The sequence below is a fragment of the Corvus moneduloides genome, chromosome 13, assembly GCF_009650955.1.
Source record: "Corvus moneduloides isolate bCorMon1 chromosome 13, bCorMon1.pri, whole genome shotgun sequence".
Lineage (NCBI taxonomy): Eukaryota > Metazoa > Chordata > Aves > Passeriformes > Corvidae > Corvus > Corvus moneduloides.
Window position 1 is genome coordinate 20,778,264 of NC_045488.1, and position 27,569 is coordinate 20,805,832.

Sequence of the window (27,569 nt, forward strand, 5' to 3'; positions counted from 1 at the left end):
AACCTGATCCCTTCAGGCTGCTCAGTGCCCGGGCAGGATGGCTGCTCCAGGCAGGCTCCTCTGCTCTTCCCACCCTGCTCTGTCCCTCGATGTCTTTTCTCTGAGCCCTCTGATGCCTGTGGGTTGCATTCAGAGGGATTTTAAAGGTGCCTGGAATGTCAAAACACTGGTGCAGCCAGGCAGAGAGTGCTGCTGCACCCAGACGTTGCCACTCTGTGGCACAAATATAAATCTTGCAGCTGGCACAGGGACAAGAGCAATTCATCACTGCACGGCTGCCTTGGCTGCTCTGCCCCTTGAGTGGCCTCTCCAGCTGTTCCCTCATGGAGGCAGCCCCTGGCCTCCTTTCCCAGTCTCAGGAAGGCAGATGGGAGGTAGAGGGATCCCCACCACCTCCTCTTTTTCTCGTGGATTGCTAAAGCAGCCCTGGTGCTGGGGAGGCAGGATGGATGCCAGTGCTGTGAGGAGGCGCTCTGTGTTTTACTGGTGATGAAAAAGCAGTGGTGCAGGTCAATGCTGTCCTCTCTGGCTGTTCAGAGGCCAATAAATCCAATTCAGAAATTGCTCTACTGCTGAAATCCCACCTTCCTTCCTAAGGAAATCAGAGCAACTCTACCATCGAGCCCAACATCCCATATTCCCATACCCATAGGCACTGCTGGGGCAGAGCTGGATACTGGAGCAAGAGCAGGGAAAGGTTCTGGGGCTGTGATGATTTGAAGGTGAAGGTCTGGGTGGGTTTTAGGAGTGAAGGACAAAACACCTGAACTGGGAAACAATTGCAATCAACCTGACCTCATACTGTCCCCACCATCCTCTTCTAGGGCCACAGATGCTCCAAGGGCTGGAGCCCTTCTGCTCTGGAGCCAGGCTGGGAGAAGTGGGGACCTCAGCCTGGAGAAGAGAAGGCTCCAGTGAGACCTCAGAGCCCCTTCCAGTGCCTAAAGGGGCACCAAGAGAGCTGGAGAGGGACTTTGGACAAGGGCCTGGAGTAACAGGACAAGGGGGAATGGCTGCAACCTGACAGAGGACAAGGTTAGATGGGATATTGGAAAAAAATTCCTGGCCATGAGGGAGGTGAGGCCCTGGCACAGGTTGCCCAGAGAAGCTGTGGCTGCCCCATCCCAGGAAGTGTTCCAGGCCAGGCTGGACAGGTCTTGGAGCAACCTGGGACAGTGGAAGGCGTCCCTGCCCATGGCAGGGAGTGGATCGAGATAAGCTTTAAGGATCCTTCCAACCCAAACCATTCCATGGTTGTACCTCATGAGACATGCACCAAGAACTGAAAGAGAAGGACTTGAGCATTTCTTGACATGAGTGTTCAGCTGTGATGCTCTCCAGAGGCTTTATGAGCCCACAACAGCACATGAGGTGGGTCCTGGTTCTTCCAAAGCCTGAACTTCAAAGGACATTTTACAGTCTGCTAGTGAGAAAATGGGAAGGGAAGACAAACAGGATATAACAGACTGATTTTCTGCTTGGTTATATTTTGGGATCCCCTTGCCTGGCTCCAATGCTCAGAAATCAAAGAAAATGGTACCCAAAATGTGTGGAGCAAGGATTTACCAAAGCTGTCCTGTCCAAAACCCAGGGAGCACAGAGCAGAGCAGCCTCTGGAGCCCTTTCCTTGTGTGTCCAGCATCCTGCTGAAGATGGAACAGAGGAAAGTGCCCCAGAGGAGAACCATCCTGCAGCCCTAAATAAATGCTGCCACATGTCTGTGTGTGCCCTGACTGATTCCAGCTTCCAGCTCCAGCTCTCACTCCGCCTTTGTCTGTGCACAGCAGGAGCCTCCTCCTGCTGCAGGGATTTATTGCCTCCACATAGCCACCTCTTAACCCGGCTTTGTGCTGCTGAATGGGCAGAAAACAGGCCACCATGAGCTGCCAGGCAGCCTGCCAGCCCTCACCTCTCCACCTCTTGCACTTGTCTCTGAATTCACCTTCATTTTCTGCCTCTCAGCCCCTTCAGAGAAACTGGACTGGTGGCAACTGCAATTGATCCCCTCTCTGTGGGAGGAATGGCCGCTGTTTTACCCTTGTCCACTAAGCCCATCTTCCTGATGGCTGATGACAGCCCAATTAAGAGATATAAGGGGATATCAGGGGTGGTTCACACCCCACAGGCAATGTAAAGTTAGTGTGAGTCTGTCTGGAGAAGGACGCAGCTGTGTGATCGTGGCTGTTGCAGCTGGATTAATCAAACCCACCATTAACCCCTTCCTGGGGCACTCAGGTCCCCTGCCAGCCCCACAGCACAGGCCCCACCCGCATGTTGCTCTGATTGAGCTGCAAATGCTCCAGCTCCTTAGTTTGCTCAGCCTCAGATCGATGAGTGCAGGCGGCTCCAATCAATTCCACTTTACCACTCGCTATTGAGTTCAGATGCATGCTCTCCCAGCTGGTCCCGCTTCCTTTGTTCACTCAGAAGAGGGATTCAGGCATTTTATCCCAGCTGGACACTGCTTTGCCCTTGCAGGGTCAAACCCTTTGGTAGAAGCAAATAAAACCCCATGGAGGGCCAGCAATGAAGGGACAGAATTTGTGCTACGGTTGAAGCCCTAAGAGCATCCACCTGGCCAGCAGTGTGGAAGCAGGTGGCTGGGTGAGGCGATGCAATTTGCATGATATAATAGAGCTGTTGCCACCCAGCCAGCATCTGTCATGAGGTTCCCCGGCCATGATCCTTGTTTTGCTGCAGGAAAGCTCCTGTGTCTCAGTTTCCCTGTCCCCATGGGAGCTGAGTGGGGAGAATTCAGCTCACTGGGACTTGAGCCCACACAAATGATCTTGCAGGAAAAAAAGAATAACATCAAAGAGTTTACATAACGGCTGCTTGGAAATTTCCCTCAGACCTGGCATTTGTCAGTGAAAGAAGTGTTTCTTACCCTCTGGGTGTCAGACCTACAGTCATTTTTCCCTCATCTCTTGTCACCCAGCTTTCTTACTGGCCTGTCTCCAGGGTGCTGCACCTGAACCTGTGGAAATTAAGTTCCCCACGGTTCTCTACACCTCATCAAATTGTTAATGACATAACGGATCACACCACAGAGCAGTTGTGACACTTGGGGTTGTGATGTGCAGAGGGCTGTCAGCACCAAGAGCAGAGGCAGGGACCAGGATTGGCATGGCTGAGGGGATGACCGATGGATCTGGCTCCAAGCTGGCAGATGTCTTTCAGCAAGTTGTCATCTCTTCTTTTGGTCAATTAGCATTGCTTCAATTATACTATCAACTGCATAGTGATTTTTTTTTACAGAAAGGTTGGGGAGCTGCAAAAAGTGCCTGCAGAAATTCACTCCATTTGGTAAAGACACATGCTTTGGGCATATCCTGCCCAGGCTTTGTTGGTCTCCTGGTGCAAATGTGTAGCAACACTTCCCCTGGACATGATCCCTGCCTCTAAAGACTCACAAGGCTCCTTGTGCCAGTCCTTGTATTTAATATGTATTCATGGATTTTTTTCTGTGGATTTGTCTGGTCTTGTTCCTAAACTATGTAGCATCTGCAGCAGCTCCTGGCAGGGAGGGCTGCTGTGTGCTGAGTCTCCTCCTTGTGTTATCCTTGTTATTGCAGCCTCTCCCACCTCCCCCAGCTGTGCAGATCTCTGCTCTGTGACCCTGGCTGTCTCTTTGCTGTGCCAAAAAGCCCTGGTCCTTCATGGACCCCATGTGCAGAGACCTTGGATCATCCCGTTGCCCTTCTCTGCACATTTTCCAGCTCTGCTGCATCCTTGGAATATGGGGACCAGGAATGCATGTAGACTGGGACTGGCTAGGGAATAGTGGCACCTCTGATTTCATCTCTCCTTTTTCCTGACCCTTCCTATCAGCTTGACAGAGAGTCTTTGAGGTTTTGACCTCTACTGAGTGCTAAGGGGACGGTTTCACAGACTGTCAGAGCTCCCAGTCTCAGAGCCCATCACTTTAGACAAGAGCCTGGGCTTGGTTTCCCCATGTGTGTCACTTCCCTAACACTGGCTTTTGTCTCATTTCATTGCCAAGTTCCTCAGCCTCTCAAAGTCCTCCTGCAATTCCTAGCACGCATCCGCAATTTCCAGAATAATTCCGTATTCTTGCAAATTTTGCCGTTGACTTCATCTTGTCAAAAGATCTGTGTGTGGAAACGCAGGGACCTCTGCTGGATCATCCTCAGGGGCCTGCTGGCTTTTTCCAAGAAAGTCACTAGCTTTGGAAAAGAGAAATTCACTGCAAGAGAGATGTGTTGACTCTTCCCCAATATGTCATATTTACCCATCTGTCCCCTAACGATGCCAGTTTCCTCCTCCGTATGCCAATTTTTGTTCATTTGCAGAGAACAGATGTGTCATTTATCAGTCTGGGACTCCCTGGCTGCCTCCCAGGAAGCATTTTTGGTGTCACAGTTGCCACCTTCCAGTCCTCATGTCCCCTGCTCTACCCAGACACCGGGGGAGGTCTGGGTGTCACCCAGCAGATGTGACATCCTCCTGGTCCCTGCTGTGCTGCACAATGGGGTGTGTGTGGGTTGCTCCTGGGGAGGAAAGGAGCAGGAATCACCACAGCTCCTGCGAATGGCTTTTATTTGAAGCTGTGGAAGAAGTACCTGAAGATTCAAGGAGCTGCAGGCTTCCCTGCAAGCCGGATGAGATGCTGGCGTCAGGGGAAAGAGCCGACCCAGCACCTGATTAAGGTGACACATTGGCAAGAGTCAGATTCAGCCCCCACATTAACGGGGGGTGAGTCACCAGGGAGTGTGCAAGGGCAGAGACCTTCTCCTCTGAGTCACCGGAAGCTGCTGCTTGGGGGACGCTGGGCTGTGTCCGCACCACCCACGGTTAAACTGGAGGGGAAGGTTTACCAGGAAGATGTGCCACAATCCCTCCTCAGCCCAGGGAAGGTCCTGTGTCCTGTTCTTGGCCCGGCTGCCATACAGGGCTCTTGTCTCCAGCTGGGGGTGAGCACCAGGAGCACTTAGGGCGCCTGAAACAGCTCCTCAGGCCCCGGAGGATGGATGAGGGCTGAGGATGCACAAAGCTCTCTGCTGGGCTGGCAGGAGCCCAGAAGACATTGCCTGGCTTTTTTTTCCTGGTGCGTGCTCTGACCTGTCTAGATATACCCAGACAAGCAGCTCCTTTGGTGAGAAGAAGGGTGATGCTGTGAGCACCAGCCTGGAGATCTCAGCAAAGAGCTCCTGGACCCTTCAGAAGTGGAGAAGAGGGTGGGAGCAGAGATTGCAGTGCAGAGGACCAGCCTGGCATCCTTGCACACAACTGCAGAAAGCCCTTCTGCCTTCCCTATTCCTGTGGTCCCTCAGAGTGAACCACAAATCACTTCTGCACAGCCATGGGTTGTTCTCTTCCTATTGAAGGACAGTGTGTGAAAGGCTTCGTCACCATCTTTCCCTCCCTCCTGGGGGCTCCATGGGATGCAGGCACTGCCAGGCAGCCTCCAGCACTGCACATCCTACCTGGGGATGCTTCCCGCTGCGGCTGTGTGAGAGAGAAGCTAAAATGTGGAGTCTGACACGCAAGTGGTGCGGCGTGTGCTCCCTGATCCTCCCCTCCCGCGTCCCCTGCCAGTCCCTACATCCGTGGCACTCCATGACAGCCATCTGTCATGGTGAGCTGCGGTGACTCGCAGGCAGAGTGGCATCACAGCCACCGTTGTGGTATCGGGGTCAGTCTCCACAGTGCAGGCATCAAACCTGGGTCCCAACGTGCATCAGATATGGAGCATGTAAACAGTTGGGATTGGAGCAGCGCCAGGTGCAGCTTGAGCTGCACACAGAGCCTGGGTTTGGCGGTGGGAATGTAGAAATCTGCCACTGCTCCTCCAAACCTGAATTGAACCACTGTGAGCAGAGGGATGTTACCAGCATCTTGTCATGGCTACAGAAAAAAAATATGAGCAGCCTGTGCCTGTGCCAAGCCGTGCAGGTGGTAAGGAGGTCATTTGGTCTCCTTCTGGAAGGCCATTAAAGCCCCCCAAGCAAAAAGGAGTCTCCCAAGGGGGCTCTCACCTCAGATGTGTTCTCTTCACCTGCTGCTTGTGTTGCTGCCTGGGTGGTTTGGCCAGGGGGAAGCCTAACCAGGGGAAGCTCAAATCTGAGGGCTCAGGTGCATCCAGGGATTTTGATGCCCCTCCAAGCTCTGCTGAAGCCTGAGGTGAGAAGGTGATGCCTCAGGGGCACAGATCAGAGAACGGGGCTACATCGGGCCAATCTGGAAGAGAAACAGGCCTGACAAATGGTGAGGAGGTGCTGGGGTCCTACATGGGCGTGGACCACAGACCTTTGTCAAATCCCAGCATAGCCCCAGCATAGCTGCCTCTCCAAGGAGGGAGCGATGTGAGGGATGTGCTAGGACTGGATGGGAAGGAAGAACCTCTGCAATTCCTCTAGTACAGTAGTATTTAAAAAAACCAAACACCACTACAAGCTAGATGCCTCCTCTGTCCCCTCTCTGGAGACGCTGAGCGTGTGTTTTCCAGACCTGAGGATTTAACAAGATCCATCTCCAACAGCTGTTGCTGAACATCCTCCTTGGTTACTGACAGAGGGTGGAACTGCTTTCAATCTCAAGTGCCATTAGCCCTGCTTCCTTTCAAATGCTGGACAGGCAGATTTACTGAGAATCTCTGTCTTTTCTGCATTTCAATAAGTCTCATCATCTCCATCTGCCAGGAGCAAGGTCTGCTGCTAGACCTCAAACACTGCCTGGTGATCACTTTGTTCCTCGCAGATGCTTTTTCTCCTGATGCCTTTTGCATCTTGCAATCCCTATGCTTTGAAATTTCCAGTGTTGTTTTCTGGGTTCCATGTTTTCTTCTTCCTGTGGAGGAAGCTCCCTTGGTGTCTGGTTGGACCTGGGGAATCTGGATGGGTCTCTCAAGCAGGAGCGTGCTCAATGAATCAGCAAATCTGGGACTCAGTGGGCTCCCTGGGCACATGTTGGGTGTGTACAGCGCCAGGATGGCACAAGAGGCTCCGTTCCTTGGCAGCCCCATCCTTACTCTCCTCCTGCACAGGGCTAGTAGGAAGGAGGTCACCACAAGAAACTTGTCTCCCCAGCTAGGCACCCTGACAGAGATAGCCCAGCACCTGTCCCCACACTGTGCAGGACCATGGCTCATGGTGTGAGGACATGCAGGAACCCATTGTGGCATCTGTCCCTGCTCACTGGATGCCTCTGCACAGCTTCAGCTCTGTGGGGGTCCTGCTCTTGGAGCATCCTGTCTCTGGCCCTTTTCTTTCTTCATGGCCTTCAGGGATTCAGCCTGTGAGCCTGGAAGCAGATTTGGGTGAAGGTGTGGTATTTCGGAAGGGATGTGAAGGATTTGGGGGCATAGCTCTGGAGACAGGGCTGCTGGGGCATTGGAGAGCCCAGGGAAGCAGTCTCCATGGTGGGTGAGCTGAGGGGGTGGTCAGGCTGGTGATGGCTGTGTGTCCGGGGGGAGCAGTCAGAACGTGTGTTAGCATGCTCTTTGCTGCTGCAGCGGCCTCGGGCTCTGCTGCCATGCTCCAACACACTGCTCCCAGTGCCACATTCCCACTGCATCCCAGGGGATGTCCTCCAGCCCGTGTGCTGGGGATCAGCCCTGCACACTCGCCCCAATGTCTCTGCACATCCAGCTTGAATTCAGCCTTCTTCCTGAGCACTTCTCTGCCTTGTCCCGGCTCACCCCTTCCTGCAGTGTTTCTTGTGGGGGTCCACAGCACCAGCCTTGTGTTTCAGTCTCTGTCTGGAGTGAACTGCTCCCACCAAATACCTCCCAGGCCCGGGGTTTGCACCGAGGTGTTGGACTCGATGGCCCTCGTGGGCTCCTTCCAGCTCAGGACATTCTGTGACCCCACGAGGGACCTTTATCGCCCCTGCCTCGCCGGCTGCCTCCCCGTTGTCCCTTGTCCTGGTGCCGGAGGACGCTCCGGGGTGGCTGGGAGCAGCACCGGGGCCGGATCGGGCCCAAGGCCGCCGAGAGCGAGCCGAGAGCCCGCAGCCGCCCGAGCGCGAGAGGCGGCCCGGAGTGCCGGGGAGGGCCGCGCCGGGCGCAGCGGAAGGCGGCGGGGAGCGGGGCGGGCCCCGGGAGAGGCGGGCCGGGGAGGCCGGGCCGCGCTCAGGGCCGCGCCGGGCCGTGCCGGGGGGAGCGGGCGCGGGGCCGCGGCGCGGGCGGGGCGGGGGAGGCCCCGCACCCGGCGCTCCGGCAGGTGGCACTGGCTGCCTCCCCCGGCCGCCTCCCCCGCGCCCCCCCCGGCCCCGCCGCCGCGCTCAGTCCGCCGGCGCCGATGCTGCTGAGCGGAGCGGCCGGCTCGGAGCGCGGCGGCGGCGGCGGCGGCGGGGCGGGGGCCGGCGGAGCCCCGCAGTGCGTGGGCACCATGGCCCGCTGGCTCCGCGAGCACCTGGGCTTCCGCAGCGCCCGACCCGCACCACCCGCGCCGCCCAAGCCCGACTACCGCGCCGGGCCGCCGCCGCAGCCGCCCCTACCGCCCGGGGGCGCGGCCGAGCCGCTGGCCGCCGCCCAGCCCGACATCGTGGCGGCCTACCGGCTGCAGAAGGAGCGCGACTTCGAGGACCCCTACAGCGGCCCGCCGCCCGCTGCCGCCCCCGACGGGCCCCGCTATGTCTCGCCTAAGCACCGGCTCATCAAGGTGGAGGCGGTGGAAAAGGTGCCCGCCAGCCCCCCGCCGCCGCCGCTGGTGCCCGCCCCCCCCAGCTCGCCCCCGGCCGGCCCCGAGCCGCCCGACGAGCCGCCGCAGGAGGTGAGTGACCGGGCACGGGGCTCCGCTGCTCTCCCCGCGGTATCCCGGCACTTGGGATGCCCCGAGTGACCACGCCGGACCCTCGGCCCTTGCCGTGACGAGCAGGGCCAGGACCCCAGGGGCAGGTGGAGCCTGAGCGCCTCGGTCACGGAGGTGCCCTCGGTGGTTCCGCCAGACCGTTGGCATCCACAGTAAGGAGCAGGGTTAGGATCCTCGAGCACCGAGAGGGGGCCACGGCCAGGCTCCACGAGGCTCTCGTGTCGCGTCCCCCCCTGTGCCCTGGTAGCACCGACATGCCGGGCACACGTCAGCGGGAACGGGGGCGGCCCCGGCTTCCCCTCCGGCTCCCGCGGGAGGCAGGTATGATCCCCAGCGGGAAGTGCGCTCGCAGAGGAGTACAGGACCGTCTGCGGTGCCCTTCGACGCTGGGGCCGGTGACCCTGGGCCTCCCACCGCTCCATGCCCGGCGGATCTCTCTCTGCCCGCTTGCCCGGGCTGCCCGTGCCAGCGGCGGCGGCCGGACCCCCGGAGATGCCGTGCTGCTTTGTCAGGGAGCCTCAGCGCCTCTTTGTCTGCCGCCCCCCCGCCGGCTTCTCCAGGGTGAGAGCAGAGCTTGGCGCTCCCGGTGCTGGCAAGGAGGCGAGAAACATCCCCGGTGAGAGGTAGGAGCTGGGCAGAAGCTCCCTATGGGGAGACGGGCTCTGAGTGGCACAAAGGCCTGGTGGAGGATAAACCCAACCAGGGCTGCGGGCCTCCCTTTTGGCGGAGAGGCTGATGCGGGGACTGCGCAAATAAAGGCAGGAGGGGGTAATTAGTGCCCGCTAGCGCTGCCGCCTGCAAGACGGAGCTTGTCAGGCGAACTCGACGGGATTGCAGATCTGGCTGGCGGAGGGAGTCGTGGATCCAGTCAGTGATCACATCCGTGGTCCTGGGACTGCCAGGTGGCACCATGAAATAAGCACCGGGAAAAATCTGCTAGAGAATGTTTTAAGCAGATAGAAAAACTTGTTGCGGTGGATCTTGGGAAGTTGCTTGTACTGACCAATTTCTTTTTGGAGATTTCCAGAGTGGCCCAGAGCTCCCCTTTTGAGCTGGGTAAACTGGCTGCTGCGGGCAGCAGAGGAGGATGAGGAGGAGGGCACTAGTTGCAGGGACCAGAGGTGCCACCACGGTGCTGTGGTTTGCTGAGGCAGTCTGGATGGTTTTTTCCTCTGGAGCACGCGTTGCGGGATCGGAGCAGGAGCGTGTGGACTCAGGCTGTGATGTGCAAAGGGCTGAGCCAGAGTTGTGGGAAGCAGGGACTGCTGACAGATACAGCCAGGCTGTTTGGGGGTCCAAAGACTGGGGAGAATCTGGGAAGTTTAGAGAAAAGTCAGAAGCTGGAATACGTTTGGGGAAACTGTGCTAACAGCGCTAGGCTGAAGAAGACCCTTCATTTATCCAAGATAGGCGGTGATTAGATTACTGCTAGTCTCCTGCATGCTACTGTAGGGAGGAGGCTTCTAATTCTTTAGGGCTCTGGTACATGATGGACACAGACAGAGCTCCAGAGCCTGGGTGAAACTGGAATAAAAGTGGAAATATTGGATAGTGCTTGCAGCTGTCCATTAATACAGTTTTCCTAGAGGAGCCAGGGAGCATCCACCATGTGGAGCAACTCTGTTGGGCTGAAATGCCCTTTGCAGCTCTCATCTGCTAGCCTTGGCACTGGGCTGAGCAGTGGGTTCCCCAGCTGCTCCAACATCATGGTGGCACTTCCTGGAGGTGGTACAGGAGGATGGAAGTGCCTGGTGGGGGTTTCCTGCTGCTTGTGACCCTTGCTCTTGGTGATGTCAAGCTGTCCTGGAACAGGGAAGGGATGCTGGAGCTGGGTTGGAGCCTCTGCTGAGATTATGGTTGTGCAGGGGGCTCAGTGCTCACACACTTAGGAAGAGGCTCTGGGCACTGTTCCCTACCTGCTGCAGGGACTGGGACTGCAGACCCCTTGGATTGTGTTGATGCTGGAGATAAAGGAGAAATACAATTCTGTGTACAGACAAAGCTGCTGGAGCAGAGAGGGTTTTTGTTAATGATTGATAGGGAAAATCACTCTTAATAAAATGTGCAGCCCTTCCAAGTGGGGACAATGAGGATGGAGAGAAGTGGAAAGAGCAGTCACTGGTTCCTGATTGTGTGGTTTGGCTGAGACCGTGTCATTTGTTGTGGTTGGGGGCTGACTATGTTCCCTGGGAGCCCTCTGCCTGCTGTAGCTGTCCTGCGAGTTCTGGAGAATGGAATGGGCAGGAACATCTTGGCACAGGAATCCTTCCTGCCTGGGCTGCACGATGTCTTGCTGCTGTAGCATGAGCCATCTCATCTTTGTGCCTTCTGTGGGATCTGCAGCATCCTGTGGGGTTGCATTAGAGAGAGCTCTGCAGTGACTCGTGCTGCTTTCCAAACTCTGCTGGAAATGGTACGGACAGCACAGGCCCTTCTCGATCTGCTTGGTCTGACAGGCCTTTCCCTACAGCAGTGGACAATGGACTGGCCCTGTGTGGTTCACCTGAGCCAGGTGGATACCCTGGAGATGTCTTCCCTGCCGTGTTTGGATTAGGCACAAGGAGCAACGCCACTGGGATGCAGCGGGGAGAGATGTGATGAGGGACCTTCTGCTGCCTGCACCCCAGGTGTGCTTGAGGATGGGCTTGGGGATCTGCCTGAGGACATCTTTGTCCTGTGCCCACCGGGACCAGTCTCTGCTGTTCTTGCTGGGAGTGCAGGGTCAGTGCTGCAGGGTGTGGGAACAGCCTGTCAGGAAGCTCTTGGGTGTGTGTCTTTCCTGTGAGAGCCTCCTCGAACTGAGTCATCTTATATGATGCTGATGCCGTGCTGTCCGTCCCGCATGCCCTCCTCCTGTGCCACGGGTGCAGCCCTAGGCTCCCTGCCTGGGCATGCCGTGCCCCATGGGGCTGTGGACCAGACCCTTCTGGGAAGGTCAGTGTTGTATTTGTTTTTGGGTTTGGCTTCAGTGTCTGCCAAAAGCCAAGCTGCCAGATGTGTAAAACTGGAGGAATTTTGCACCTGACAGAATGAAATGAGTTTGCTCAGTTTAACCAATCTTCTGAGGAGACCCCAAATGCACTTTATCTCCAGGGTGAGAAACTTGTTTTTAAGGTGGAGGATCTCCCCAGGAATGCTCTGCAAACCTCTGTGTAGAGTGGAACATCTTGTTGTGACATAAGGTGGTGGCAGGTAGAATGTTTCTGGGCAAGATGAGACAAAGAACCCAGCTCTGCCCTGGGACTTTGGTGTCAGAACTGTGAATGCTCTTGAAGAGCTGTGATCTGTCACCTTCACTAGTGGGCAGCATAAAAGCTGTTTGATTGCGAGAACCCAGTGATGATCTGGTTCTTTGCATTAATTTTGTTTTGACTTTCTTTTTTTTCCCCTTACAGTTGGCATGTATAATAGAGCGAGACAAGCTTTGGTGCTGCAGCAGGGATTTGGGATTTGCATTGCCATGGCAGATAAATACATGAAAAACAGTCATGCTCAAGCAGGATATGTGTCCAGGTGCCAGTGGTGCTTGGCTGCTCCCTGAAGGACTGGTCTGCACCAAGAACTGCCCTGGGATGGTGGCTTTGCATGTCAGGCTTTGCTTTGCACCCAAATTATTTCAAGTCTAGCAAAGCTTGTGCTGTGTATGAGCAGGAGATGCCTCCATAGCCATGTGGTGGGATCAGCAGGTGGTGAGCAGCTCCCTCAGCAACATGGAACATGAGCAAAGCATGGAAATGCCTGGCCTTTGACCAGAGTGTGGGGGCTTAGGCAACCCCTGGGAGCTGCCCTGCCAGCGGCTGTGGCCCTCTCCTGCTCTGGGGAGCAGCCGTTTGCCCTGTGGCTGCTGCTGAGAGCCCTGCATGGCTCATCAAGTCCAGTACTCAGATTAGGAAATGTCAGAGATGCAGTTTCCTGAGCAACTGTAATATGGCCTCATGTTCAAGGGCATTAGGATGTGCCCAGGAATTGCATGATCTCTGCTGTTTGCCCCATTCCAGGCACTGGCTGGAGCCTCCAGTCCCTCAGTCAAGCACATTTTTGTGTGCTTGCTTGTGCACCCTGAGGTTGTGATGCTCCTGGAGGCTGTAATTACCTCCCCACCTTTTCCGCGGCTCTCTGCTGTAATATCTAACCATTTAAAAAACAAATGGGTTTGTGTTCTCATCACCCTACAGTTGGGAGACCTTGCTCCTTGTCCTTGAGGCAGTGGAGAAGCAAACTAGTGTGGCAAATTCCCCCCAAACTCAAGTAGCTTGCCTCTAATCCAAGGCCTTTTCTCTGTGTCCAAGCTGAGCCCAGCAAACCACATTCTCTGTCAACAATCTCTGCTGAGTGCCACTGCACCCTTCTGCAGGCAAAATACCCAGTTTTTTGGGTCTTGACAGTGACCTGTTAGGATTCTCCACTATCTTCTGCTTTCTAGACCTGGAGGCATCTGAGTGGAGGCCACTCTGTGAGCCTGCTGGAGCTTGTGTGTTCCCCCCGGGATGCCAGACCTAAACACGAGGAAATACAGTTGGAAATAAGGTTGGGCTTGATGATCTTGGAGGTCTTTTCCAGCCTTAATTATTCTATGACAGTGACCACTGCATGCAGGGAAGCCTCTCGGCCCTGTCTGAAGCTGCTATGTGTGTATGGGGCAGAGGGAGGGTCCAGGACTGGGTCTGCGCTTGTCTAGGAAATGTGGTTTGTGGCAGGTCTAAATGTGGTCAGGTTGGGCTTGAGGCCAGAGGAACAGACAACTAACCCCAGGAGGGTCAGCAGACTGCATTTCACAGCTCCCCAGCATGCTTGGAGCCATGAGAGCTCTGCACAGGGTGAGCATTGGACATGGCACTGCCCGTCCACCCACCCTGCCTGTCGAGCCGGTGCATTTGTGTGTGTGGGGACACTGCCAGCATGCCCATGCCTCTATTGTCATGAGCACGTGTGTGAAGATGCTGCTGCTGTCACAGGACTGTCACAGATGCGGAGGTGCAGCAGGAGCTCTGTGCAGCTTTTGAGGCATGGGAGAGGCCGTGGGATCTCCCGGCTGTTTGGAGCGGCTTCACTGAGATCTCGCAGACAGCAAGTGGGAAGCAGGTCCTGGTTGACCAAGCAGCTGTAAAAGTCACCAGCGACTTGCATTTGCCCTGGGGAATTTTGCCCTGGTGGTGGCAAGCAAAGGGCTGCAGACCCCTGGGCTCAGCACTGCCTCTTCATGTCCCCAGTGCCTGACAGGGCCTGAGCAATGCCATGTCACCCCTTGGATGATGGAGGTAAGAGCAGATTGCAAAGCCAGGGGCTGGCTGCTCCTGCTGCCCTGTCCTGGCTCTCTGCCCCATGCCTGGGGTGGAGACAGTACTCTGACACTGTCCTCTGCTGCCTTGCCAAGGGGTGAGAGCATCTGCAGCTCCCATGTTTGAACCCTATTTTACTCCTCTGGGGCGGTTGGGATTTGGTCTGAGGATGATCAGCTACTCGCTCATGCCCTGGCATGGAGGGACCAGGCTTGGAGGGCTGACCCAGTTCCCCATGCATTGGCTGCCCATGGAGGTGGGACATTTAGGGAGGAGATGGTGAGCCAGGTGCAGAGAGCCATGTGCCTCCTGTAGCTCATAGGGATGCCAAGTCTTGGGACTGCACGGAGGTGTTTACAGTTCCAGTTCCTGTTCCCTTTTCCTGCTGGGTTTTGCTGTTACAGGCCATTGTTGGGCGTTTCGCACAGGAAGGAGGGAGAAGTGTTTTGTTTTAAGCCGGTTTTTGGAGCTGCAGAGGAATGTGTGAGCAGCCGTGGTCTCTGTGGCTGGCCAGGAGCAGGGGCAGTGTGTAGTGGTGATGATGGAGCCTGGCACTGGGTGGGATTAGACAGCTGCCACACCATGCTTGGGACATTTGGTCCTTGCTGTGGGACATCTCCATAGCCCATGTTGTGGTAGCAAACCCCCCCAAGCCAGGGGTTTGCGTCCTGGTAGGTGAGCAGACCCTGGTAAGGTGCTTGGGTACACTTAATTGCTGCTGGAAATATTGCCTGGCCCTACTTTGGGAGCAGGCTGTGTGGCTAGAGGGTGGGATGTACAGCTCCAGGCTTCCTGGGGACTGCAGTGTTGTGTGATGGAGTGCTCTGGCTGGGAAGCTGCTGAGGTGCTAGAGCAGGCATGTGGTTCCAGTGCTGGAGGGGATTGAGCTCTGGGACATGCCCCATATCCTACTGCAGGATCCTCTCCTTCTCACTAGTAAGTGCAAATCTCAGGAATTTAGTGCTGACCCTGTGACATGGCACTTGAGAAGCTCCTGGTTCTGCTTCCTGGAGAAAGGCTCTGTCTTGTCTTACTTAACTTAGAATGTGTCTGGGGATGCTGTGGAGGCCTGGGAAGGAGTGGAGAGGAAGCCATAGGCTGTTCTTAGCCCTTTTGTTAGAAAATACCTTCAAATGAGTGCACAGGAGCCCTGGAAAATAACCAGCAAGTTCCTAGTCATGCCAGTGCCAGCTGACACCCCTCTTTTGGGATCTGTGCCCCTTCTCCACCTTGGGAAAGGAAATGTGGCTGTGTGCAGGAGAGCATCTGTGTGCCATGGAGGGTATGGCACTGCTGGCAGCCCTGTGCCGCAGTGGGGACCCGGCCAGGACATGTGTGTGGGTGCTGACAGTGCTGAGCCTGATGGTGAGGGAGGGGCAGGTCTGCCTTCTGCTCTGCTTGGCTCCATCCCAGCTTTTGGGACAAAGGCTGGAGCGTTTCCATGGCCGAGTGCCGGTGCCTGGAAAGCTGTCAGCTGCCAGCACCTGCTCTGCAGGGCTGCCATGATGCAGGTTTGGGCTGTCAGTGGCCGCTCTGGCTGCTGCTGGAAGAGCTCGTGGGGAGCTCTGCCTTCCACCTCCCAGTAAAGGCAGAGAATGCCCTAACTCTTTTCCTAATCTTCCCCTCTTCCAGCTGGCTGTCCTGGAGGACTACGCAGATCCCTTTGATGCGGCACAGGTGGCAGGTAGCCAGGCAGGGCTGGAGAAGGTGATGGAGAATGACGGATATATGGAGCCGTATGAAGCCCAGAAGATGATGGCTGGTAAGGTGGAAGGCTTCATGCAAAGGCCACTCTTTACACCTCTGGTCCCCAAGTTTGGTGGCCGCTGTACTCTGTTCCTTGCAGCCTGTGACAGCATTGGCTCCCCCAGACAAGGCAAACCAGGGCAATGACTGTGGTGGGGGACAGCGATTTTACAGGCAAATTTTCCCAGCTTCAGCCTTGTGCTCTGGGTTTGCCAGAGCACTCAAAGACTGTCTGAGCACTACAGGCACATCTCTCCCTGCGATGCTGTCCCCCAGGACTCCCAATTGCCAGGCTGAGCCAGGAGGGACCTGACATTGCATGCATCTGGCTTAAAAGTAAGATGGATGTGGGACCTATTTAATTCAATTAGGACTGGGCCAGAACATGCTGTGTCTGCTGCAGCAGCAGGGTCCCCTGTGGGCCTGTCTGGGGCTGGAAAACTGGCAAGCTGGGAGCATGTGCTCCTGAAGGCAGTGCTCAGAGTCACCATGGTGGCTTGTGTGCTCCAGGCTCTGGCTCTGCTTTGTGGTTTTCATGGAGCGAGTGGTTTCTGGAAAGCTCATGTGGCTTTTTGAAGTAGACCATTATATTTCTTGGAAAAACCAGCAAACAGTGGAGACGCTGCTTGTGCCTGTGGGAGAGACTATGTTTTTGCTTGAGGGAAGGGCGTTTTATTAAACTGGCCACTCTGGGTCTCCAGGGGAGAAACCCAGCCTCACTGCTTGCAGGAAATCAGGCTTGGGGGGTACTTCTGTCCCCACTGACCCCGTTTTGCCGGGCTGCCCAGGACGGGGGGTGTGGTACTGTGGGGATCTTGGTGCTGCCGAGCAGCTCTCCCACTTCTGGCAGCTGCTTGCTGTCTCCTCCTCTGCTGATGCTCCCTACCCCATTTTACCCATGGGTGACATTGAGCCCTGTCATCTACCACGGTTTTGGGGACCATGGCTGTGTTGGGCAGAAGGCTCATGGTCTTTTCCCTCTTCTCCTGCTAGAGATCCGCCAGAAGGGCTTACGGGAGGCTCCCGCCCGGCCGCTGCACCTCTACGACACTCCTTATGAGCCTGTGCTGGACATGGACAGTGACTGCCCAGCTTGCCCCCGGCCCAGGGAGTCCCGGCTGCCCGAGGATGATGAGCGGCCGCCAGAGGAATATGACCAGCCCTGGGAGTGGAAGAAGGAGCGGATCTCCAAAGCCTTTGCAGGTGAGTGATGGGAGCAGCCATAAAGCAAACAACACTTTTTGTGAAACTGGATCCTTGGGGTCAGTAATGTTGGCCTCTGCATTTCCATGGCTCAGGGAGCGCTTGTGTTCTTGCAAAAGCTGTTTGTCTGAGCAGGGAGCCAGGCTGGACAGAGTGATGGATAGAGCTGCCTTGGTCATCTGTCCAACACCTGTCTCCTGTTGCCTCTTCCCTGCTCTGACCAATCACAGCCTCTGGTGCAAATTAGCACCCCCAACCTTGGGTTACCGGGGTCGGTTCAACCCTGGGCTCAAGCAGATACCTCCATCCTCAGGGCAGGAGGATGCCCAAGGAGCCTTCGTCCAGGCTTCGTCCAGCCCCCCGACCTATTTATCTGTGCTGCGGGATCGATTGTGTTTGTGTTTGGTAATGAGGAAATCCATGCTGTGCATTAGCGCTGGCTCCTTGCCAGTGCTGGCTAATTGCCACGCTCTTATCTAGGATGCATTTTAATTGCAGCATTGTGTGTCTGTGCTGCAGTTGGCACTGAGGGTGCTCAGGCTGGTGGCACTGTGTGGAGATGATGGCAGAGAGAGATGTGAAAATTTGAGGTTGGAGAGTGGTTCACCTTTTGGGTTTGGGCACTGCGAGCTGGAGATGGGTGTGCTGGGCTCAGCGCCACAGTGCCTACTTGTGCTTGGGGCCACCAGGTCCCCCAGCACCCTGTTCTGAGGATTCGGCGTGTCGGGCTCCATCTTGGAACAGTGTGTACTGCTGGGCTGGGTTTGTGCTTCGGTGTCTGTGCTCTGGATGAGCCACCTTGCTTGATATCCCTGGGTGGAGGTGGTGTGTTCACAGGTCTGGCTCACATGTGGATGCATGTGAGCGCTGCCCAGTGTGCTTCAGGCCTGCTCCAAGTCGCAAGGGAGTTAGGCTGCTGTTCCCTGGGCCACGCTGGGACCTGCTGCCTGTTTTTTTCTGAAGCCAGAGCAGGTCCTGCTGTGTCTCGTGGGGTGTTTTTTCTCTCCAGTGATGCCAAAATATCTCTGCTGTCCCATTCCCCCTTTGGGGGTCCATGGGACCCCTGCTGATGGGCAGCTGGTACTGGCACAAGGCTGCAGCCCACTGCTGCCTGGCAGGGGAATGTGGACGCTGTGGGTGGCTGGGAGACACCTAGGGCAAGACAGGCAGGACAGATGGCAATGGAATGTTCGGCCAAGGCCCCCAGACAAGTATGTGGAATAGGGTGATTGCAGGCTCCCCCATACCCTAGAGAGGGTTGGCTGGAAAACCTGATGAAGGAGCAGGGTCTCTCCATTGGGAATGTGCCCCACCTCAGGCCTGTCCTTGCTTGGTGCTATGGAGGGGATGAGATGGCCAAGCTGGTGTAGGGCTCCTGGGAATTTAGTCCTCAGGTCTTTCCCCCCACAACTGCTCTCCTTCTCCATGGACCTCTGGTGTTGCTGATGGTTTTTTCTAAGCCCTTTCTTTCTGTCTCTTTCTCTCTCTTTCCCACACCCTCCCCACCCCCCATCCAGTTGAAATCAAGGTCATTAAAGACCTGCCATGGCCCCCACCGGTGGGACAGCTCGACAGCGGTGAAAGCCCCCCGGATGGGGAGGCTGGTGCCCCCATCCCTCTGCAGCACAGCCAGCACAGCTATGAAGACGCCAATGGTGGGTCTCGCGTGACAGCGGTGTGTCCGGGGGGGCTGTGGCCAGTGCTTGCTGTGACCCTGGCCCACTGCGATGCCTCGGAGCTTGCCCAGTGCGCTGCCAGACACGACCCTCCTCCTCTGCCCTCCTGCAGCTCCTCCTGGCCCCCTCAGTTGTCATGTGCTGGACACCAGGTGTTTGTCCTGCTGCACCTTCCTGCTAGGAAGAGGCACCAGCTCTTTGCAGCAGTGGAGCTGCTCCGGGGGATTATTCTGTGGCGGAGTCATTACTGTCCCTTTTGTTCTCTCCTCTTTGCCTCCAAATTCCCAACATTTGATGGCTGCTTTTAAGGTCTTCTTGACAATTGCACTGAGTGTTTAGCTGATGTTTTCTTGTGACTTTTAATACCCAGGTCCCTTACAGGTGTGCTAGCAGCTAATTCAGATCCCAGTGCTGAAGATGGGGCTGATTTTTTCCCCTCTTCATCATTTAGCACTGCTCCATTTCCTCTGCTGTTTTATTACCTTGCTGTTAGTGTCAGGAGGTCCCTGTGGATTCTCCACTCTTGCTTTTGCTATCCTGAGCAGCCAAATCTCCCAGGTACACTTTGTCATCTCAGGTTTGCCTTGTTGTGAAGCCTTTTTTGTGTGTGCTGAGCACAGAGCCCCTGGGTAAATCCCCTTTGGATGCTGCTGGCAGTCTCGCTTATGAAAGCCAAATATTGCTGCTTCTCTTTTAACCCTTTATTGATATTTTAAGGACCTTGCTCTTATGCTGTGGTGAATTAGGATTTTGCCAAGAGCAGTAGGTGGGGGGATTTTGTGGAAAGCCATGACAGTTGTTAGCAGTGGGGAACTGGGATGCAAGCTGTGCCCTTTCTTGTGCAGTGGCATGCCGTGCCTTCCCCACTAACACTGCCCAGGTGGGCACTGCAACATGCCAGGTACAGATACCTGATTTCCTTATCTGCAGTTACCCAGATCCCTGCAGAGCTTCATAAGATAAAGCCAGAGTGGCCTTTGCTGCTTCCCGGGTGGGTTTGAGCACAGGCTGCAGGTGATGGCTTGTTTTGGTGCTGATGGTGGGGGGCACTTGAGAATGAAGTGGCTGCTCTGAGGGCTTTGTTGGGGACTTCCCAAAACCGTAGGGATGCTGCAGGCTGAGATCAGTTCTCAAGAAGAAAGGTCTTGACAGGTGGGAACTTTCTGATCCTCTTCCTGCAATGAATGCACGTGTCAAGAAAAATTAATCTCTTTGCTATGCAGCCTCTTCTTTTCCCCATCATTTATTATGCCCACAGTCACTCTGACATGCATCTTGCTCCTGATGAATACATCAGTTTGTCATTTTTCCTGGATTTAGCAACACAGAGTCTCTTTTTTCTCTCTGACTTGCCTTGCTTTGTTATGTTAAGTTTATCTTGCCAGAGTTTTGTCTCATTTTCTACTTCCCGTGTCTTGGGGTGACTTGAACGTCTTGAAGGATGTCTTCTTCCTCCTAAGGGCTTGTTTTTAATATCCTGTTTAATCATGCACATGCCTCTGCCTCCCTCTTGACAGGTGCAATGCATTACTTTTGAGCCTGTAACGCAATGACTTTGTGCCGCCAGCAAACACTTGGGCTGTTTGATTGTCTAGCTTTTAACAATTGCCCCAATTTTTTAAGGTGATGAGTTGAAATTGAAGCCTGGGCGTGATGTACAAAGGCGAGCATGGTTAGTGAAAAGCCAGAGCACCGCAGAGGCAGGGCTTGTCAAGTCGTAGTGCTGAGTACCTCCTCCCTGAGCTGCTGCTTATGGTGGTTTAAGCCATGCTAAGCTGCAGAGGATTTTGGCTGGGCTTGCTTTTGGCTGCCTTCCCCTCCTTGCAGTGCTGGGGGGGCTGGAGTCCTGCTCACCTGCATAGCGTGTGGACAAGGTGTCACTCAAACATCCTGCCTTAGAGGATGCCCTGCTAGAGAGGAAAACATCCCTCTGGCTATTTTTTGCCTCCCCCTCCAGCAGCCAGGAAGCATGGAGAGAAGTTGTCCTGTCTGGGGCATTCCAGTAGTCTTGGGAGCTGTGATTCCTGGGCTTGGCCACCTCTGGGGTGACTGTGCTGCCATGGTATCAGCCCCTGGCAGCCCCACACTGTGGCAGCTCTGCCTGATCGATAAGTAATTTGTGCAAGGGGGTTGGCGGTACAGGGAGCAATAATGAACTCTTGGGAGGAGGGAGAAACAATATTGTTAACGCTGAAATCATCCTGCACGGAAATAACAGGCAGTGGGAGGCCAGGTCCCCAGGGCATGGCTTGGTCAATCCCCCATGCTCGTGGCCATGGCTGGGCTGGTGACAGGCAAGTGGCAGTGCCCGGGGAGGTATCTGCAGTCAAAATATCCCCTTCCCACCTCAGGGAATTGTTTTTTCACCCCATGTTTATTTGTGCCAGCAGAAATGTGTCCATTGGTTCCAAACTGACTGCTTCCTTTAGCTCCATCTATCCCCTCTTCTTTTTTTTAAATCTAATTTTTTCCTCTGAGATTGGGGAACCTCTTCTTGCTGCATCTCACTTAACTCTCTACCACAGCCACCAAATGTGTTTTTGCATTAGCAAAACCTCCTGAGCTTTTAAAACCTCCCTGGAAATGTCTTCCATGGGTTCAGGTACTGGCTCCAGGCCTGGCATGGTGGGGACCCAGCCTGGGCACTGCAGTGATCAGCAGCCCAAGAGCTGCCCTGCTCTTGCTTAGAGCAGGGGGATGGGGCACTGTTGAGGGGACCCAGCGTGATGTAAGTGGCTCTGGCTCTTCCTGCTGGAGAAAGTTAGGATCCCAGCCTGTGATGCATGTCTGTTTTGCAGGTCCAACGGAGGGGCTGGGGTATGGCCGCACCTCGCCCTGCAGGGAGGAGAAAGCCAGGGCTGCCCTCAGGCATGGCTCCAGCAGCCTCAAGAGCACAAAGACGCTGACCACTGAGCCTGGCCCCTTTGTTGGGGAGAGGATTGACCCTGCCCTGCCCCTGGAGAGCCAATGGTGAGTCCTGCCTGCCCAGAGTGGCTGCCCAACCCCTCCACCTGCACTAGGAAGCCCTGTGGTCACACTATGAGGAGCCCTGGGGCAGACTTGCTTCTTTCTTTCTTCCTTGTCCCCACACTTCAGCCTGTTTGTCCCTGCCCCTTGTCTCCCAGCCCCAGTGGTGCCACCCTCTTCCCTCTTCCTGAATGTGGCTGCAGTCCCCGGGGAGGTGCCGGGGGCTGGCACTGCTGCTGCCCCAGGGCACAGCCTTTCCTATGGTGTCTGCTCTGTGCCCAGCACAGCCCATCCCTCTCCCCTCCAGCTGGTACCACGGAGCCATCAGCCGGACAGACGCAGAGACACTGCTGAGGCTGTGCAAGGAGGCCAGTTACCTGGTGCGCAACAGCGAGACCAGCAAGAATGACTTCTCCCTCTCCTTGAAGTGAGTGAACCTGGCGGGGCTGGGGGGGTGTGGACCCACAGCAGGGGTGACCCGGTGCCATAGGTGGGTGCCCCAACTGAATTGTGCCCATGCTAATTGGGTAATTGTGAGATGACCATGGGTGGTCAGAAATGGCTGCAGTATGAAGTCCACACTTTTCTGTGGTGTGGCACAGGTTTCTGGTTTGATGTCTGGCAAAAACATCTCTCAGGAAGGCTTGGAGATCTGGAGGCCCACTGCTCTTCCTTGGCAGTGCTAACAATCCCTTAGATGGATCAAATGATGTGCCTCAGTGCCCAGTCAAATGTGTCTGGTTACAGCTTCCAGCTCTGCCTTCTTGTTCCCCCTTTTTTTGTAGCTTAGTTTCATGGGAAAAGAAAGTTTGTGCGAGCCCATTGTTGATGGAAATGGGGGTACCCATCCTTGCCTCCCCAGCCCACAGATCCATTGCTCAGCTGTAGAGAGGGCTTTACCCTGCTCTGATTTGCCAGTAGGGAAACCTCATCCCCACAGCACAGCTTGGTTTATGCTTGGGTTTTTTTGGGGAATCTTTACATACTCCCCAGTTTTCCAGATTCCCTGAATGCCAAAATTGCATGAAGCATCTTTGCATGTGTTCTGACAGGGGGGAACTGCCCACAGCTCCTCATCCAGCTCTTTCCTGGCTCTTGGGGCAGTGTGAAAATCAAAGCTGTTACTTTCTGAAGATGATGATGGATGAGCAAATACCTTCTTGCTCTTCTGCTGGACAGCTATATTAGCTCTGTTCCTGCCAGATGGGAAACAAGTATTTATGGAGCACTTCAGCTGTCTCTGCCCAACAATAGGCCCTGTAACCCTACACTTTTCACAGTATAGTTTGGGTTTCCCCAGTGGTCTCTCTACCTGCACTGCTCCCTGCAGATTTCAGCCTTCTGTTTATTTCCCAGTGGCACAATTGTGAATTAGATTGCTCTGTCTCTCTCCATATTTTTTTTCACTCTTTTTGTTGCCTTCAGCACCAAACCAGGGCAGGAGTTCTGCTGAAAATACTCTTTCTTCCTTCTCCACATAGAGATTTCAGATCATCCAACAAACCCTTCTGGAAGAGTTCCCTCCTTTCCCTTTTTTTTTTGTCAGAATTTTTACTGATGCTTTAGTTTTCTCAGTGCTTTTTCCTTGCCCTAGCTTGTGAGCCGTTTTGGAACAACAGCTTATTCTGGTTGGTGAGCTGCATTTGAGGCTGCGAGAGGCCTCACCATCACCTTGTGAGTGGCATTAGTCAGCACGTGTGTTGGAGAGCCTGGGAGGTGCCATTCCATCACCAAAGGTGGCTTTCCATCACCTCTCCACAAGCCAGTCACCTGTTTCTTAGTGTTTTTTCCCTTACTTCTTGCCACCATCCTTAGCTTTATGGCAAAATCCTCCTCTCAGATGGCATGGTGTGCAGCAGTCACACCCACCTTCTCCAGTCCATCCAGGAGTTGCTCGGGCGTTGCCTTCCTTGCAGAGTTGCGGAGAACTCACAGCCCTGAGAGCAGGATTTTTACTCCATTGCCTTTCTCTGTAGAGCCTGTTCAAGGAAAAATCCCCTGGGATGCTTTTTATAGAGCTGTAAGCTGGCTGTCTGCAGCTCTCTCTATTATTTTTTTTTTAACTTTGTTTTTTTTTTTTCCTTGAGGAAGGAGGCACAGCCAAGGAGATGGTCTGAAAAGCATTCCAATGCTGGCCTGAAGTTCTTTGGTGTTTCTTTAAAGGAAAATATGCACAAGAGAGAGCAGCCAGGAGGAGGTCAGGTAGCTGGAAGGATTTAACCTTGCCGTGACAGTCCTGGCTGGTCCCCCACTGCCTGTCATGGACAGGGTCATGTCATTGCCTCAGATGCTTAGAGAGTGGGTCCCTCCTGGTTTGTGCCTCCATGAGAGTGGCTGAGGCCACACTGCAAAGCTTTGGGTCCTTCCTTGTGCCTGTAAAGGTGCTCAGCAGGAGCACCACCCACCCCTTGTCCTGGCTGCTGGTGTTTGCAGCCTGTTCCCTCAGTCATCGCTCCAGGGATGCGATCTCATCACATCCCTGAGCTTGTGACAAAGACCTGTGGAGCAATTTGGCCAAAACACAACCAGTATCATCTCTCCATGGTCCCATGTGGCAGTGCTCCGGTTCCCTGCCACAGGGACACAGGACACGGCGAAGCTATTGCTTTTCCTCGGCCCCTGGTGGGGGGCTGTAGCTGACTCCCAGGACAGCTGGCTCTTTGCTTCTGTCTCTAAATGGATTTCAAACCCATTCTAGTAATGCAGCTGGGCTGTCCATTATGGCCCATCTCCAGCTGGGGGGATGGGGCCAGGCTGTGCAGCACTAGAAGCGGCTCAGCATCACTGATGAGGTCCTGTCTGCTTTTAAGTCATCAATATTTTGCTGTAATGTGCATTCCAGACGCTGCAGACAGGCTGTGGCTCTCCTCGGAGACGCAAATTAATAGCAACAGGGCCATTAGTCCGCCACTTGGAATCAGCATTTGTGGCAGGATCTGCCTGCACAGCTTGGCGTGGCTTGGTGCCCGTGCTGTGCTGGGAAATGGCCTCACTACGCTGAGTGGATTTTATGGAGCCTGCAGCGGTGGCGTGGGGAGAGGGGGAAGGAGAAAATCCTTCGGCTGTGGGCCACAGGAGAAAAACCTGGTTTGCCATGGCGAGGCTGGAGATCTGGGAGCTGAAGTCCTGGGAGCTGAGGGGCTCCTGTGAGAGCCAGTGGTTGCAAAAGGGGCATTGTCACATGCAAGGAGCAAAAGCCACTACCCCTCCATGACCCTACAGCAAGTGCCCCTGCTGCCCTTGCCTCGGTGATGCCTTTCCTGCCCACACACACCCCAGATGGGTCCTGCACACCCCGTTGCATGGCCGTGCTCCCCAAAGGGTCACAGTGCAGTGTGGTTGGCCATGTCCCTCCTTTGCCCTGTGGGCTTTGTTGGAGTCGGCCAGGAGCAGGATGGTGCAGGCAGGGCCATGGCTGCAGAGAGGAGCCAGCAGTGTCCCCCTCAGCTGCAGAGGCAAACTGCCTGTTGTCGGGGGGTCAGGAGCTGAGGGGAGGCTGGGGCCAACTGTACCCCCTAACCCTGTCTTGATCTGTCCTTGCAGGAGCAGCCAGGGCTTCATGCACATGAAACTGTCCCGGACGCAGGAAAACAAGTACGTGCTGGGTCAGCACAGCCCGCCCTTCGACAGCGTGCCGGAGATCATCCATCACTACGCCAGCCGCAAGCTGCCCATCAAGGGGGCTGAGCACATGTCCTTGCTTTACCCAGTGGCCATCCGTACCCTATAGTACTCACCCCCACGAGCCAGGCTTAAGGCTGGGTGCACCCAAAACTGGCCCATCTGCAGGGCTGAGCGCCACCGTGATGAGGATGGGCTCCAGACCGTCAGCCCACAAGCAGCTCGCTGGGCACGGCCAGTGCTGTTGGGGATTGCTGCAGCCAGGCCCCTTGTCCTGCTCTTCTAGGGGCTCCCATGCACTGGTTTGCCTGCTGGCATGGCACTGGAAGGACCCCCTATGCGAAGAGCTGAGCGGGGCTTGCCGGCTGTCCACACCTGCCTCCAGGCAGAGCTTGGGATGCCAGGACTGGGGCTGGGACCTTGGAGAGTCCAGGGAGGGGGGGCAGTGTATGTGAGTACGGGGATAAATCATCTGGTAGCAGGCCTGAGGTGCCTCCATGAGGGTGCCCATGAGAGACAAAACGGCTGTGCCCACAGGTAAGAAGGCTGGCAGGGGTGAGCAGAACCTCCCTGGGGCCAGCGAGGCACGCAGGGGCCCAGGCAGGCTGCCCTCACCTGCACCGGTGCTCAGTACTCACTGCCATCCTTTGCCAAATGTAAATAGTGACCGGCCTCGGCTGTGTGTGCAGCACCACTGCCTAATAAAGCGGTGCATGGTTGCCTCCTGCTCCATGGGACTGTGTGCCCACATCCCACCGCAAGTGGGGGATCAGTGTGGCAAAACAGCCGGAAGCTTTTAAGTGAATTGATTTTCCCTGCTCCCTTGCGTACACTGACACCAGCATGCCCGTCCAGCCAGTTCACTCCTCTGAGACACAGGGGACAAAGGATGCTGGTGGTCATGTCCTTGCCATATCTTTGAGACCCTTTGTGGGCAGTGATGAGCTGATTTTGGACTTGCCTGTTACTCCGTATAGAAGGGGGTGCTCTTTGGGATCTTTTGCCTTCTTGTTTTCCTTCATCTCTCGTAAATCTTAGGCAAAATCCCTGAATTTCAGAGAGCTCCTGATCTCCTCTGAGAATTTACTGGCTCCAGTCCTGTTCTTTGTCTTCCTGACACCTTGTCTTTGGGCCAGCTTGCTCCTCTTTTTTTGGCTGAAGTTCTCTCTGGTGCTCTGTACTGTTTCATGCATACCTTGCCTTTTAACCTTGTTCCTGGTGTTGCTCCTGTACCCATGCACTTACATTTCCTGTATCCGTGCTTCAGCCTAAACTCCATCCTGCTGTTGCTCCCCAGCAGCACATTCCCTTTCCCCTCTGCTCCATGGATGGGAATGACAGCAGCAAATTCACTGCTGGACCAGCAAAACATTTTCTGTAAGTGGAGCAAAGCCCTCAGGCATCGGTGGGATGAGTTAGCAGTGGCTTGATGAAGGCTTTGTGAAAAAGCATCATCCTCCCCTCTGCCTGCTGCCAGGAAGAAGCTGTTCCTCCTGGTTGCTGTGGGGGACTGAGGTGATTGATGGGATTGTGAGGACCTTGTGTGAGTGAGCGCTGCAGCCACTGCAGGAACCTTGCTCTGCCATCCGAGGCTCTGGGGTTTTTCAGACTCTATCTTAGCTGAGGGGTGGCTGCCCTGCACAGTTTTGAGCTGCTGTGGGGGCCATGAGGCATGGCCAGTGTGGTCTGTGAATGCACCCCGCGGTTGGGAGCCTGCAGAACTGCGCTAGCTTGTTCCAGGATGCCTCAGCCTCTGCCACTCCTTAAAAGGCAGCGGATTGAGTTGGTCGGTGTCTCCTTACAGCCCACTTGGCTGCTGGCAGTTCTGGCTGCCTCTCTCCATCCCAGGGAGGCGTTTTGTCCAGTGGGGATGGAGGTGAGTCTAGTGAGAGAGCTTTTCTCCCAGAGCCTGCAGGAAGGGCTGGAGATGCAGAAATCTGCACAGATGCTGCTGTGTGCCCTTTCTGCACTTGGAAGGTTTTAAGTACTATTTAGCAGCCCTGCTGTCCCCTGATGGCTCCAGTGAAGAGCTCATCACGGGGGATCCTCTGCCTTCTTGGAGGCTGTGAGTGGGAAAGAAGAGGCTTCTTGTGTCCGTGCAGCTCCCCACGTAGTGTGGGGCTGTTTTCTTGAGGAACTGTGTCAGGGAGCAAACTGCCTGGGAGCCAGTGCTGGCTGTGCAGCCTTATGGTGAAACCTTGCTTAAGCAGCCTGGCTCCATCTCAGGAGCATCCCTGCTTGAGCACAGGGATGAGAGGAATGAGACCTGTGTGCATTGCACCAGCTCCCCAGAACCAGTCATG

General features: G+C 55.3%; 1 protein-coding gene across 3 annotated transcripts; it reads left to right on the forward strand.

Annotated features, from left to right (window-relative positions):
* Positions 1 to 8,294: 8,294 nt before the first annotated feature.
* SHF (Src homology 2 domain containing F) lies at positions 8,295 to 26,260 on the forward strand. 3 transcript variants are annotated; one of them, XM_032123042.1, is made up of 7 exons: positions 8,295 to 8,735; positions 15,686 to 15,815; positions 16,793 to 17,002; positions 18,520 to 18,657; positions 21,477 to 21,648; positions 21,928 to 22,072; positions 25,189 to 25,277. In XM_032123042.1, the coding sequence occupies exons 1-6, from the start codon at positions 8,352 to 8,354 to the stop codon at positions 22,052 to 22,054; spliced, it is 1,161 nt and encodes a 386-aa protein (XP_031978933.1). In that variant the 5' UTR covers positions 8,295 to 8,351; the 3' UTR covers positions 22,055 to 22,072; positions 25,189 to 25,277. The 3 variants fall into 3 exon arrangements, with proteins under 3 accessions (XP_031978933.1, XP_031978931.1, XP_031978932.1); XM_032123040.1 differs by having other exon boundaries at positions 8,303 to 8,735; positions 21,953 to 22,072; positions 25,189 to 26,260; XM_032123041.1 differs by lacking the exon at positions 18,520 to 18,657 and having other exon boundaries at positions 8,303 to 8,735; positions 21,953 to 22,072; positions 25,189 to 26,260.
* Positions 26,261 to 27,569: the final 1,309 nt, after the last annotated feature.